Genomic DNA, 13,781 nt, shown 5'->3' with positions numbered 1-13,781 from the left:
ATTTTACATACCTCACACAAAAGCCCAGATGCTGGCAGTGTTTAGGCACAATGATACGCATAGACACGGTACCTGTGCGTGCAAATATCCCATTTCTGAGCATAACCAAAATGATTGCAGGAATGATGTAGGCATGCAACACTTCAATACTTCTTGGCAATTTGTTTTCTGTGGTGTCTTACTTCAGTTGCTGCTATTTTGTTTTACTGTTGTGTCTTAGAGAATCTTTGAATGGAGGAGAGAAAATGCCACCGAAGCTAGATCTCAAAAAAAAAAAAAAAAGAGAATTGCATGTTTTACAGCTGTGATATCGAAGTAGGAGACACCTGGTAGCGGACACTGAAACCAATAGAGTTGAAACGAAAGATGACAAAATGCAGACTCTTTCATTATCTGGTTATTAACTACCAAGACAGATTGCCAGGACATTTGGCAAACTCTTCATCCTCAGATGCTCCTACTCACAATCAGGTGTGTCTTAATGGGATGCCCTCGTTGGGTGTACAGGAATTACTTTCCTGAACGGGACCAAGACCTCTCTCCTGTCTTTGGCAGGGGTCAGCACCAGCTACTTCAGCATAAAATTTAGAAATCCCAAACAGGCAAGAATTGGGAATATCCTCCTTCCACGTCACAACTTGTTTTGGTCTCTGAAAGGTAGGAATTGACTTTCAGTGCTGCCACGGGAGGCTGGGCATCCCTCCTAACAGGGTATCCAGGGCTCTTACAAACAGCAATAATCTTGGTATCTGTCTAAACAACCGATTCCTTTTTTTGCATCATGCTGCATTCTCAGCCTCACGGACCCTGCAGGGCCTCCAGCTCCTCGGTTCAATTTCACAGCTTAATTCAATCCCAAATTATCAAACACATGCAATTACATCGTGACATTTGCATCACCGCGCTGTTCGAGCTGGACCACGAGCGCATGCAGGGCTCATGTGCGTGCCAGCAGACACAGCGCACGGCCGGCAGCGGCTATCTCTAACAGCAGCCTCACGAGCCTTCCCCGCTGTTTTCTTTTCTTTTCTTTTACAAAGTCAGACAGCTGCACTCGTTCCCTAAAGGCCTTTACTGAATTGCAACAGCTTTGCAGAAGATGCTGTCCGTTGGCCCCGCGCGCCAGCGCCCTGCACAGCCCGCAGCTCCGCGGGCAGCACCCGGCCCCAGCGTGACCCATGGCCAGTCCCTTTGGAGACCCTGCGGGGCTTTGGCCAGAAGGTGCTACAGCACGAGCGGGGACATAAGACTGCACGAAGGCCACCAAAGGGAAGCAGAACCCCAGATCCACCGGCTCATTATAAATACACTTGGCAGCGTGGTACCTGGAGCTCCTTGCCTCCCCCAGGCGGTTCACCGTACAGCCCGCGTCTCCTGTGCTGGACATCGCGGTTCGGACTGTAATTTACCCTGATGTTGAGGGCAATGACCACAAGTTGCAGCTGTCATTTTTTGTTATTATCACACCAACTTTCCCACTCTAATGCCTTTTTGAACAGCTTGCTTAATTGAGTGTATTCCTTCATTTATTAAGAGAGTACCGTTCTCCCCACATCATATACCGCAGACAAAACATGTTAAGTATTCTTCCTAATATCACTAGATCGTTATTCCCCTTGTAACTCTTACTCTATACATGTTACTCAAAGGTTCAGTACAGGGCACCGTTAAAAAAAGATTTAGGCCCCCAATGTTACTGGGGGACACCAGATCCTGCTTTTTACACCATAAACAGTTACAGCTCTAAGGTAGCAAGCAGGGCCAGCAGAACATCTTCAGGGCCAGTAATAAGCGAGACAATGTCCCCTCACAATTCCATCAGCCTTTTTTTTTAATGTGGGAAGAGGAAAGCGCATTCCTGACCTTGCTTTGACGACACAATATCATCTCAATTCAATGCTGCGGGAGAAACGCTGGACAGGTGGGATCCTGACCTGGGGAAGGAAACCAATCTACAACACCATCATTTTTTCAATGAAACCATAATATTCAGGTTGCTTTACAAAGCTGTGAATAGCAACAGAACAAGACGAGTACTGCCTTCAGCTCTAATTATACCCTTCTCTTGAGATGATCCACTCTGAAGTAACTGCAGATCGAGAAGGACCACACAGGTGCTAGGCTGGTAATAATTCTTTTTTTCTCTTCTTTCTAATTATTGGAATAAGCAGCAGCATTGAGCTAAAAATAAGACGAAGCATCTCCAGATCTGCAATTATTCTCTCGACTTGCACTTGTCTACATTTTTCTTTCACTAATCACTACAGCACCAAATATGCCAGAATTGTTTGAAATCCGAGTCCAATCTCAGACACAGTAAAAGACTAGTAACGACTGTTGTTTACACACATTTAATTCAACATACCAGAAGCAATTTTCTCACTCTCTTTAGCATTTTATTTGCTTATAAATACAAGTCAATACCACAAGATGGCACTTTCTTACTTGCGACACACACTATTATAAACACTTACCCTCTTCAAATGTTCCCAGATGTTTATGGCATGTGACTTCTCAGTGGTTTTGAAACATTTAAAAAAGCAAGACCTTCTACAAACTGCATTTGTGTTTGATGTATATTAAATGAGGTCAGGTAATTAAATTCAAAAAAAGAATTTATAAATATTTCAGATAAGAAAATTTAAATACAAAAGCAGAGTTTGTATTAATTAAAATGAATAACAATTTAAACTGGCCATAATGTATCTACATGGTTTAATATAATTTAAAATACTTTTTAAACAATCAAATCCTCTAGCCATTCATCAAAACACCTATCTACTTGACTCTTTAAAAAATATTCTTGGTTAAGAAACCACCTAGGCTTTTTCATAACAATCCTTATTCTGTCCTGTAGGTGGAAATGAAGCAAAATCATATTCCAGACTAGAAAACAGGATAAGAAGGAAGAAACTTTAAAAAACCTGATAACTTCAGACACTTCAACTCATTCTTCTTTGCATTTCTTAAAATACATGATCTGGTTTTAAAGTCTTTGAACGAAATGTAAACACTAGAAAACTCATTGTTGAAATATGTGAGGAATAAAGAACTCTGCACTAATATAGTGCATAATGATGCTGTGTCAAACTTGTCATTTACAGTAAATGTCACATTTTCCTCAGGATTGTCATGCCTTTTTTTTACTAATTCCTTTTGATGTCTGTAGATTCTCTCTCTTTTTTTTTTTTTTTTTTTTTTTTTTTTTTTATTCCCATTGCTCAACAGGAAGAGATGTATTTTCTGGTCTCTTCAGAAAAGTTTCACAAGATCCAAGTCTTTGACTCCATTTTTTTTAATAAAGAGGTGGCAAAATTTTAAGCTTGCGATACTTCTGTTCTGCCCAGTATATTACACATCAGGAGATTCCTCAAAAAACTGAGAAGTCGGAGAGTTCCAAAAAAGAAAGCAGTTAAGGCAGTCGATGTCTACATTTGGATTTCTTTTTTATGTTACATATCAATGTCTCCATCATAGGCTAAGGTTAGAGGCTTCTGCTGTGGAGGAGTGCTTTGATGCTGCTTGGTTTTTTTGCTGCAAGAAAAATATTTTAGGAGACAAAATTATAAACTGTGATAAGCTCAGAAACATCACCAAACCCCAAACTTCAACAAAAAACCAACTTCCCACGCTGGCTATTTCATTTTGCAACTAGGTGACACTGCAGTACAGCAGCTACTTCCAAGAAAAACCACATGGACCTGCTTGAGTGTTATTTTGCGTGTGGTACGGACACACAGCCTGCTGACAACGGGCAGCCAACTGTGCTCTTCGTCTGGAGAGGAAATAAAGCATATTTGTCTCCCATGTCTTCTCACAGCTGACAAAACAAGGAACCCCTTGCAGAAAAATTGAAACATGAACTGTCTGGGAGTGGGATATTCTCATTTTTTCTTTGGCACGGTATTGAAGCAACAATAATTGTTACTGAGAAATACACTTCCTCACCAGCCTTCGAGTGATGGAGAACTATATAATGTTATTTAAAAAATCCTCTGCATGCTCCACTGTGAAGCCAGAGAGGAATGGCAGCTCCAGGGCTTGGAAAATAAGGAAGCTGCATCTCCTAAGCAGCATCCAAACACTGTTATTTAAGCTTTTAATTGAAGACAGAGACTGAGAGAAAGACTGAGAGAGTGAGAGAGAATAAAATGATTTGGGAAGAAAGAGGGCAATGATGCTGTCAGGTGGTGGCTCTTTGGTTGCCTGCCCTGATCTGACAGGGGTTGGGGCAGCTGCACCGTTAATGTTGGTAAAGCCAGGGCTAGCTCCGTGGTCCTCAGGGACAGCTGTGGCCATTGCAAGACGACACGTGGACGCTGGCCTTCTATCCTCCAAGACGCATCTGTGGCAGCGCCTTTCCAAATATTCAAACCAGGGAGCGCAACACTAGCTCTGTCAAGCCAGGGCTACCACCCCTGCCCAGGGCGACTGCTGCTTTGGAGGAGGGCTGACATCTCCCCCACCAGTAAAGCCCAGCAGCAGTGATGCACTGGTGTAGACCAGGGCTTCGGTACACCCAGTACCCTATCTCTAACAGTGACTGGTAACAGCAGCTTTAGATACAGGACATGTTTCCACCTGATGTATTCACTGCAAAAACCTATTTAGGGATTTCCTGAGCTGGAGCGTACATCCAGAAAACCACAATTAACACCAAGAGACCCAGTCTCCCGTGAACTGTTATGCCATCTTTGAATCCATTTATCTTCCTGGCATGCACAGTCCCCGGCAGCGGTAAGCTCACAAGGTAATAATGCACTGTGTGAAAAATAAAATTTTTTGTTTATTTTAAACGATCATTTCATCAGATGCCTCCTACTTCTTATATTGTGGGAAATAAAAATTCCCTAGCGCCCTTTTCTACTCCATTCATGATTTCATAGATCTCTATTGTATTCCCACGTCAAACATCATTTTCCAACTGAATGCCCCTATTCTATTTAGTCCTTCCTTGAGCGGAAGCCAGCTCCTCGATCCAATCAGCCTCCTTGCCTTTTTTCAGTTTTACTTTATCTTTTTTTTAAAGAATACAATAAAAAGCCCATTCTAATCCCAGCAGAAGTCTGAATAAATAGAAAGGCCTACTGATAACCAAAAAGAGTTCTTTCCCTGCACGGCCACCATACTTCTTTACAATTATGTCCAATAACATTTACAATTTGGAGAGCTTTAATTACTCTGAGGTAGGGGCCAAATAAAGGCAATTGAGTAATCAAAGTTCCATCCTTTCCTAAAGCCTTGAGGATTAAATCTCTGCAACACACAGCACTGTGATGTATTTTGGATTGTTTAAATAAAAGCAAACTAGCTTTTATTGTAGGACAAAATACATGCCATACTCACCACACCAGGTAGGATGTAAAAATAAGGAAAACTATGATGAGGAACCCGCCAGCTGACACTCCGTATACCCACATCTTCAGTTTGCCATCTGTTGGAAGATGAGGAAAAAGGACAGAGGGAGAAAAAGGGAGAATAAAAAACTTTACTGTAAAATACACAAATTCTTACGAGATTAAGTAAAGAGAAAGCACATAAGCAAAATTAGTAGCATCATTGATGGGAAACACAGCCAAGGACTGGCTGGGAACAATCCACAAACCCCACATTTTTGACAGGAAAAAAGATTCCTTTAAAACTCAATCATTTGAAAGACAAAATCTTAACTTTGGTAAGGAGTGTATATTTTCCTCAGTGAAAACTGAAACTGAACTCTTACTCTAAGTTTTCCAAAGCAGCATTATTTCATAACCTCCCCTCCGGCCGAGCTCCTGCAGTTCATTACGGGCAGCCCGGGCTTATGGTGCAGCACAAGAAATAGAACCCAGCCAGGCCCCTGCCCGTGGAAAGGAGCAGGGACACGAGCGCCCAAACCTTTCTCCTGAGGCAGGGACAGGGAGCAGAGCTGCCTGCAAAAAGGGCGCCCAGGCGCAGGATCTCCTGCAGCGCCTCGCTGAGCTGCAGGAGGCGGTGAGAAGGCTGCGTAGCATCAAGGAGGCTGAGAAGGAGTTAGAGAGCTGGTTCCAAGTGCGGTCTGCAGTGGACCCGCAGCCCACGGCCAAACAGCCCAAAACTTCCCCCACTGGCACACGCAGAAGGGAGGGGGGGCCAACAATGCAGAAGAATGGAAGCTTGCAACGGCAAGGACCTGCAGGAGGACAAGAACTTCCCCCGAAGCCTGAGGTGCCCTTGCAGAACCGTTTCACCGCTCTGCAGACCGAAGAGGAAAGACCCATCATGTCAGGAGAGACGCTGGAGCCGAGGAAGGCAGCCCCCTCTGCTCCGCGTAACAACCAGCGCGACTAAGAAAAGGCGACAGGCGGTAGGAGTAGGCGACTCTCTTCTGCGAGGTACGGAGGCACCCGTCTGCCGACCCGACACGCTCTAGAGAGGTGTGCTCCTTACCAAGGGCTCTGTCAGGAATGTCACCGAGACTACCAAGCCTCGTTACAGTCCACCAAATATTATCCACTGCTTTTGTTTCACGTGGGCACCAGTGATACCGCCGGGAGCAGTCTGAGGAGTATCAAGGATTACAGAGCCCTGGGAGCAGCAGTACGGGACTCTGGAGCACAGGTAGTTTTTTCATCAATCGTCCCGGTCAAAGGGAAGGGGTGTGAAAGGGCCAGTTGAATCAACAAATTGTTACGGGACTGGCGCCACAGCCAGGGGTTCGGCTGCTTAGACCATGGGACTCGCTTTGAGAAACCTGGTCTACTGGAGACAGATGGGGTCCATCTGTCAGAGAAGGGGAAGAGCATCTTCAGTCACAGCCTTGCCAAGCTGGTGAAGAGGGCTTTGAACTGAAGTTGCCAGGGGAGGGGAACCTCTAGCCATCCCAGTTCTACCAGTTTGATGCCATTGCCAGCATCAGATGCCCAGAGCCTGGAGAGGGATCCCAGGTCAGTAAAAGAGCACCTGAAGAGCAGCACAAAAGAATTCCAGCCACTGCAGCCAGCCACTCAGCTTCACTGGGGGCCCAACGTAAATGCCTCTGCAAACACACGTAGCACAGGGAATAAACAAGAGGAGTTAGAGATGTGTGCACACCTGCAGGGCTGTGATCTTACTGGCATCACAGAGATGTGGTGGGATGGCTCCTGGGACTGCACTGTTGGAATGGAAGGATACAGGCTCTTTAAGAAGGACAGTCAGGGAAAACAACGAGAGGGTGTCACCCTCGATGTCCATGACCAGCTGGAGTGCATGGAGCTCTGCCTGGGGATGGGTGAGGAGCTGACTGAGAGCCTATGGGTCAGGATTAAAGGGAGGGCAGGGACAGGTGATGTTATAGTGGGGGTCTGCTGGAGGCCACCCGACCAGAAAGACCGAGCAGATGAGGCCCTCTATAGACAGGTAGGAGCAGCCTCACGTTCACAAGCCCTGGTCCTCATGGGGGATTTCAACCACCCCAATATCTGTTGGAGGGACAACACAGCAGGGCATAAGCAATCCAGGAGGTTCCTAGAATGCGTTGATGACAACTTCCTTCTCCGAGTGATGGAGAAGCCAACAAGGAGAGATGCTGTGCTGGACCTTGTTCTCATCAACAAGGAGGGGCTGGTGGGGAATGTGAAGCTCAAGGGCAGCCTTGGCTGCAGTGACCATGAAATGGTGGAGTTCAAGATCCTTAGGGCAGTGAGGGGGGCACAAAGCAAGCTCGCTACCCTGGTCTTCAGGAGAGCAGAATTTGGCCTCTTCAGGGACCTGCTTGGTAGAATACCATGGGATAAAGCTGTGGAGGGAAGAGGGGCCCAAGAAAGCTGGTTAATATTCAAGGATCACCTCCTCCAAGCTCAGGAGCGATGCATCCCAGCAAAGAAGTCAGGTGAAAACGCCAGGAGGCCTGCATGGATGAACAAGGAGCTCCTGGACAAACTCAAACACAGGAAGGAATCCTACAGAGGGTGGAAGCAAGGACAGGTAGCCTGGGAAGAATAAAGAGAACTTGTCTGAGCAGCCAGGGATCAGGTTAGGAAAGCCAAAGCCCTGATAGAAGGAAATCTGGCCATGAATGTCAAAGGCAACAAGAAAAGCTTCTAGAGGTATGTCAGTGAAAAAAGAAAGACTAGGGAAAATGTGGGCTCTCTCCAGAAGGAAACGGGAGACCTGGTTACCTGGGATATGGAGAACGCTGAGGTACTCAATGTTTTTTTGCCTCGGTCTTCACCAGCAAGTGCTCCAGCCACACCACCCAAGTCACAGAAGGCAAAGGCAGGGACTGGGAGAATGAAGGACCGACCACTGTAGGAGAAGATCAGGTTCAAAGACCATCTAAGGAACCTGAAGGTGCACAAGTCCGTGGGACCTGACAAGATGCATCCGCGGGTCCTGAGCGAACTGGTGGATGAAGTGGCTAAGCCACTATCCATGATATTTGAGAAGTCGTGGCAGTCTGGTGAAGTTCCCACTGACTGGAAAAGGGACAACATAACCCCCATTTTTAAAAAGGGAAAAAAAGGAAGACCAGGGGAACTACAGGCAGTCAGTCTCACCTCTGTGCCCAGCAAGATCATGGAGCAGATCCTCCTGAAAACTATGCTAAGGCACATGGAAAATAAGGAGGTGATTGGCGACAGCCAACATGGCTTCACTAAGGGCAAATCATGCTTGATGAATTTGGTGGCCTTCTACGATGGGGTTACAGCATTGGTCGGTAAGGGAAGAGGACCCGACGTCATCTACCTGGACTTGTGCAAAGCATTTGACACTGTCCCACATGACATCCTTGTCTCTAAATTGGAGAGACATGGATTTGATGGATGGACCACTCAGTGGATAAGGAATTGGCTGGATAGTCACACTCAAAGAGTTGCAGTCAATGGCTCGATGTCCAAGTGGAGACCAGTGATGACTGCCATTCCTCCATAAATACTTGGGGGTCAATTGGGGTAAACACCAGCAAGCACAAGTGAATAAGCTACTTAGAGCTGAAAAACACTTGGGCAACAAAAGCGAATACATTCAGCTTAGAATAAAAACAAGAATATGCTTTGTAATAGTAAGAGGAATAAAGCTGTGCAAGAGCTTTCTAGTTGGGCCAACAGGAGCAGAAGACATAACTGGCTTTAAGACAAAGTAAGGTTCTTGACACGACTGTGTGGGTTGCAACGACAGGGGACCCACTCTGTGACCCCTGCAGGAACCCCTCCACGCACATATGAGCTCGAGTGTGTTGAAACATTTCTTTCTGATATAAAGTCTGAAAACACGTTATTTGGACAGGTCCTTAATTACAAGCTTTGCATTAATAATAATAATAATATTTTCTATAAGATCAATATTTCTGCTTCTTGCTCCATTCTGGCTGTACAGCTTTTCTTGTGGGGAGAAGTGATCGTATTTTTTCCATGCAGCAGTAGTCTGAGCTGACTCACATCAACAGAGCTGTTAATACATACTGGAGGCAGGAATATGAACCTGCGCTGTGCCCACAGACATGGTTTGACAGAGGCCATTTCAAATTCAGTCATGCGAGTGGGGAGCTACTTTATGGACAATGACTGAGCCTGTTTTACATTTTATGTTTGAATGATGAATTTTTTCAAAGGAAAACATATTTAATCAGAACCCATTCTTTCTCTTTTTTCTTCCAGGCTTTGTGGAAAGGCTGAGTACCTCTCACAGATTTGCTCTTGTCTGCAAAACACTTAGACCCTATCTCCCATGTGAGAAGAGCTCCGTTCATCAGGTCTGGGTTTGTTTTGGGTTTTTTGTTTTGCTGAAGTCTGGGTATGAAATTTGTCGCCCTCTCAACTGGAGATGGCCAAGAAACATTTAGCAGTCCTACAAAGGGACTGTCACAGCCACAAAAAGGCATCCCACCATGTCTGCTATGAAGGCAGCTATGCTCTCCATCCCCAACACAAAGGCATTGGACCATGTCATCCTACAATTTAAACAATGCTATTTAAATTGCCTCTCAACTTGAAAGAAGTTTCTGTACCTGAACTCTAGCCTCCCAGAGTGTGGTAAAGAAAGGAAAAACACAGCCTGATTCGAAATCAGTTCTGTGCACTCCTGCAGAGCATTTAAAAGAACAAAACCATCAGCCTCATTAAATTGTAATAAAATTTGTGTTCCAAACTGTAAACAGGAAGGGAAATCACAGATTAAATGGAGAAAGGCACGTATACTTTTACTGACAGATATAAGTCCTTAGACATACACAAATGTCAAGGACTACGGTACTGAAGGGCAGTAAATGCCATCCATACAGGGAGCATTCACCATAGGCCTGCTATCAAGAGTGTAATGGTAGGTAACAGCGGTTTCCTGGCTCAGCTAGCAGTAATTATTGCAAATGCCCAGACTAGTAAGCCTGAGAGCCTGTTGAAGGGGAGTAATTACATATTTTGTCAAGAAGTTAGACAAAGGGGAGTGATTTGAAGAGCACCAGCCTTGAGCTGGGATCTGAAGGGCCCATACAGACTGAAGAGTTACCTGCAGGATGCCATGGGGTTGGTGATACACTTAGCACATATGGAGCACGTTTATTCCTTTCCCATATATTGTTTCTATAACATTTCTGCCCTAAAATTAAATAAAACCATGTTCTGTAAAAGCTCCTTAGTCCCTATTTCTTTCTTGTAGTCCCTGGAGGAGAACTGGCTCACAGATGCTGCACTGAGCTCAAGCCCACCACAAGCTTTCAGGGCTGCAGCCTCAAATGCTGATTTAAAAAGAGAGGATTGCAGCATCCACCTACACCTCTCTCCCTTTTCCTAACCCCATAAAGGTACCAGCTGAAGAGATGACACCTAAGTAAGACAGCCTACAGAGGGCCACGGATGCTGACAAAAAGGCAATTAACCCCAAACCTGTGACTCAAACTGCTGGTGAATTGCATGGGCTTCTGGGTGATGGATTTGATTGAAAACCAGCCAACTTTAAAAGGCTTTGGACTGAGCTCTGTGAGCTCGGAGACTGTCAACGCAAAGGTTAACTACTGTATGCAAATCAAATATGTAAATGTAACATTCAAAGTGTGATCACATATATCAGACAGAATTATGGCTCCCTGAATCCCGTAACAGAACCTTTCGTTACATGTTTTCTAAAGTCTCGTGTTCATTACAAACTAATAGGGAACAAATGCAATGTCAGGTTACAGAAGAGGGGGAAGACTGCACTGGAGAATATGGGGAGACATAATGCGTTTCAGTAAAACCTGATGCACCTGACACCTTTGTCTCCCATTTTAAAGTCCTATTTGCATTTTAGAAATTTATTTTCAATAAAGTAATCTTGCAAAATAACAGTCAAAATGGTAATCAGCTATTACAGCTACAGTACCAGTCCTGTGGACCAGTCTGGGCACATCCAGTACACGGTTTCAAATGGGAAGCATTTTATGGTGTGCAAGTCAAAGATCTGCTTGGGATGCACAGCTTGGGCACAGCACCTTGCCTGCCTTTTGTGATTTTTAGTGTCTTCAACACTTTAAACTCTACGTTTTCTACTCTGGTTTTTTCATATACTTTTGAAATATGGCAAGAAACAACGAATGTTTTATTTAATGAAATCTTAAGTACTTTCTGCTCTGAATCTTCTGAAGCGCTAGTGATCAATATCTTTCCTGGTCCAAACATATTACTTCTAGAAACATCATCAGATAATAGTTCTAAGCATCCCCCCAAATCACATATGAGTATACTTTTGTAAAATATTATTGCTTCATTCTGTCTTTGCTATCTCTCAACATAAGAGATTGTGATTACTCCGTATAGGCACAAAGGAATGAAAGATGGCATGCGAGTTCGAAACTGGAAGGCTGCTCTGCAGCTCCTAGACACAGTCTCTGATGTTATGATCTACAAAGCTTGTACCTTTCTTCGACAGAAACATTGTAAAGACAATTTATTCCATTCATATTTAAGTTTTTCACCTGGATTAAAAGGTTGAATAGACCATCCTTTGAAAATGTCATGCATTTTTGAGTTGACAGGTTTATTTTTTCCAGCAATGGTCTTAACATCAGCTTTCTTATCTTCTAAACCTGGTACCTTCATGCAGTAATCCAGGAAACCATTTGATCTCATTATTTCTGTATATCCTCGCTCACAACCGCAGACTCCTCTCTAGGTGATAAAAGGGAATTCAGTATTAAACCAAATAGTATCCTCTCACAAAACAGTGCAAATTGTAGGCAAACTATGAAGAAACTGCAAGGTATATCCTGCACATGCAACTTTACCACCACCAAACCAAACAAGCCAGGAACTGGTGCCCACAAACCCATTTCAGTTCAAAGAGCCAAAACAGATTTGGGGAACTGGTTGAAAAAGAGTCAGTAATTACAGAGAAGCCCAACATACAAACATTTTCATCCTAACAGGCTTAGTAACAGGCATCTGTAGCTTGATCCAAACTCCTCTTCTCAATAACTATTTTCCCTCTGGCCGTGTTGGGCATTAGAAGAGACAAACAAGAAAAAATCCCACTTCAGACCCAAACCCTTCCTGTGTATTTCCACTCCAGTAAATCACAGGGATATCTGAAATTAAGCTTTCCTTCTTACAGCCAAATATACACTGCCCTGGATCAGTCGAAGCAGTTTCTTCAAGAGGTTTCTTAGAAGTCTGTGGTTTGCTAAATAGATACTCCATTTTCTGGATTTCTACTTTAAAACAGCTTTTTTAGATTGTTTTTCTTTGCTAATTATCTTATAATTACAATGCTGAGGGCCTGATACTCCCAGTTACGATTCAAACAGGCAATTGATTTACAGTCTCTGTGATGTGAATTTAACTCTTGACATCAGTTTTGTTGCCACAACATCCTACACTTGTTGACAGACATGATACTGATCTTTTTTTGGACAAAAGGTGAAGTCTCAAGAGGTTTTATAGCTAACAAATTCATGCTTAGCCATCATTTTTATGTTCTTGTAGGCTCTGAGCACTCTCATGACCCTCCTCTCAGCCACATTCAATTGCCCATGAGCTAGTTTCCTACGGCAATTCCTCAGATGAAACTGAGAGCTGTGGAGGCTGTTTTCAAAATATAAATATCTCAACCCCAACTGCCCCTGGCTACTTGAAGGGTTCTGGGTTTTATACTCCATCCCAGTACTGACACGGATAAGGCATTTTGGGAAGCTCTTACTCTGGAGTCCGGTGCTGCAGGAAGGGACATTCGAAACCTTTGGCTTGTTTTTGCTTAGAGGCAAAGAAATGGCAGCGGCTCCACCATTCAGCCAGAGTTGCAGATGCTCAACTTTTCAGCAAAAAAGGTCAGTTCCAGGTTTTGCTTTTGCAGGCAGTACGGGGGTGGGGGGATCAGGCTGCTACAGCTTCCCTATGCTGAGAGGGGCTTTCTGTGTCCGTGGAGGAGCAGAAGCGGACATACTCCTTTATCTCCTCTTTTACAGAAGTTTTAAACAGTCCATTTTCTACAGCATAGTACAATACCATTCAACGAAAATTAAACCAAGATGTTCCAAAACCCCTCCACAGAACAATACCAAACTTGCAACACCATATAAACAGTCTATCATTCATTTGTGCGGGTTTCTGAAGGTTTCCTTTCAGACTGAAATTCCCACAACTTCCTCGAGGTGGTACCGTGGGCACACTAAACTATTTTCTAGGTCCTGGAATGCATTTAAGATACAGAAGCTAATTGAATGGATTTTGTGGTGTTAATTTCTCAACTATGTTCTGCAGCGAGCAGTTACCTGTGTGCAGTAGGAGAATGGTTTTCTGCAGGCCGGGCTGCAGTGCCGAACTTCTGCAGGTTTCGTCCGAAGAGCACACCCTCCTGTAAAAGAAAATACT

The 13,781-nt window shown here is 44.2% G+C and overlaps 1 protein-coding gene across 1 annotated transcript in view; it reads right to left on the bottom strand.

The window, feature by feature from the left end:
- Positions 1-2,617: 2,617 nt before the first annotated feature.
- THSD7B (thrombospondin type 1 domain containing 7B) overlaps positions 2,618-13,781 on the bottom strand; it is a 334,912-nt gene continuing 323,748 nt past the window's right edge. The window contains exons 26-29 of the mRNA XM_049809853.1: positions 13,682-13,764; positions 11,891-12,083; positions 5,347-5,434; positions 2,618-3,534 (exon numbers count right to left, since the gene is read on the bottom strand). Coding sequence (XP_049665810.1) covers positions 3,453-3,534; positions 5,347-5,434; positions 11,891-12,083; positions 13,682-13,764 — 446 coding nt within the window. The 3' untranslated portion in view covers positions 2,618-3,452. The remainder of the gene's footprint in view (positions 3,535-5,346; positions 5,435-11,890; positions 12,084-13,681; positions 13,765-13,781) is intronic.

Source organism: Accipiter gentilis, chromosome 1, assembly GCF_929443795.1.
Source record: "Accipiter gentilis chromosome 1, bAccGen1.1, whole genome shotgun sequence".
NCBI classification, from domain to species: domain Eukaryota; kingdom Metazoa; phylum Chordata; class Aves; order Accipitriformes; family Accipitridae; genus Astur; species Astur gentilis.
This window is presented reverse-complemented; position numbering and strand designations above follow the sequence as displayed.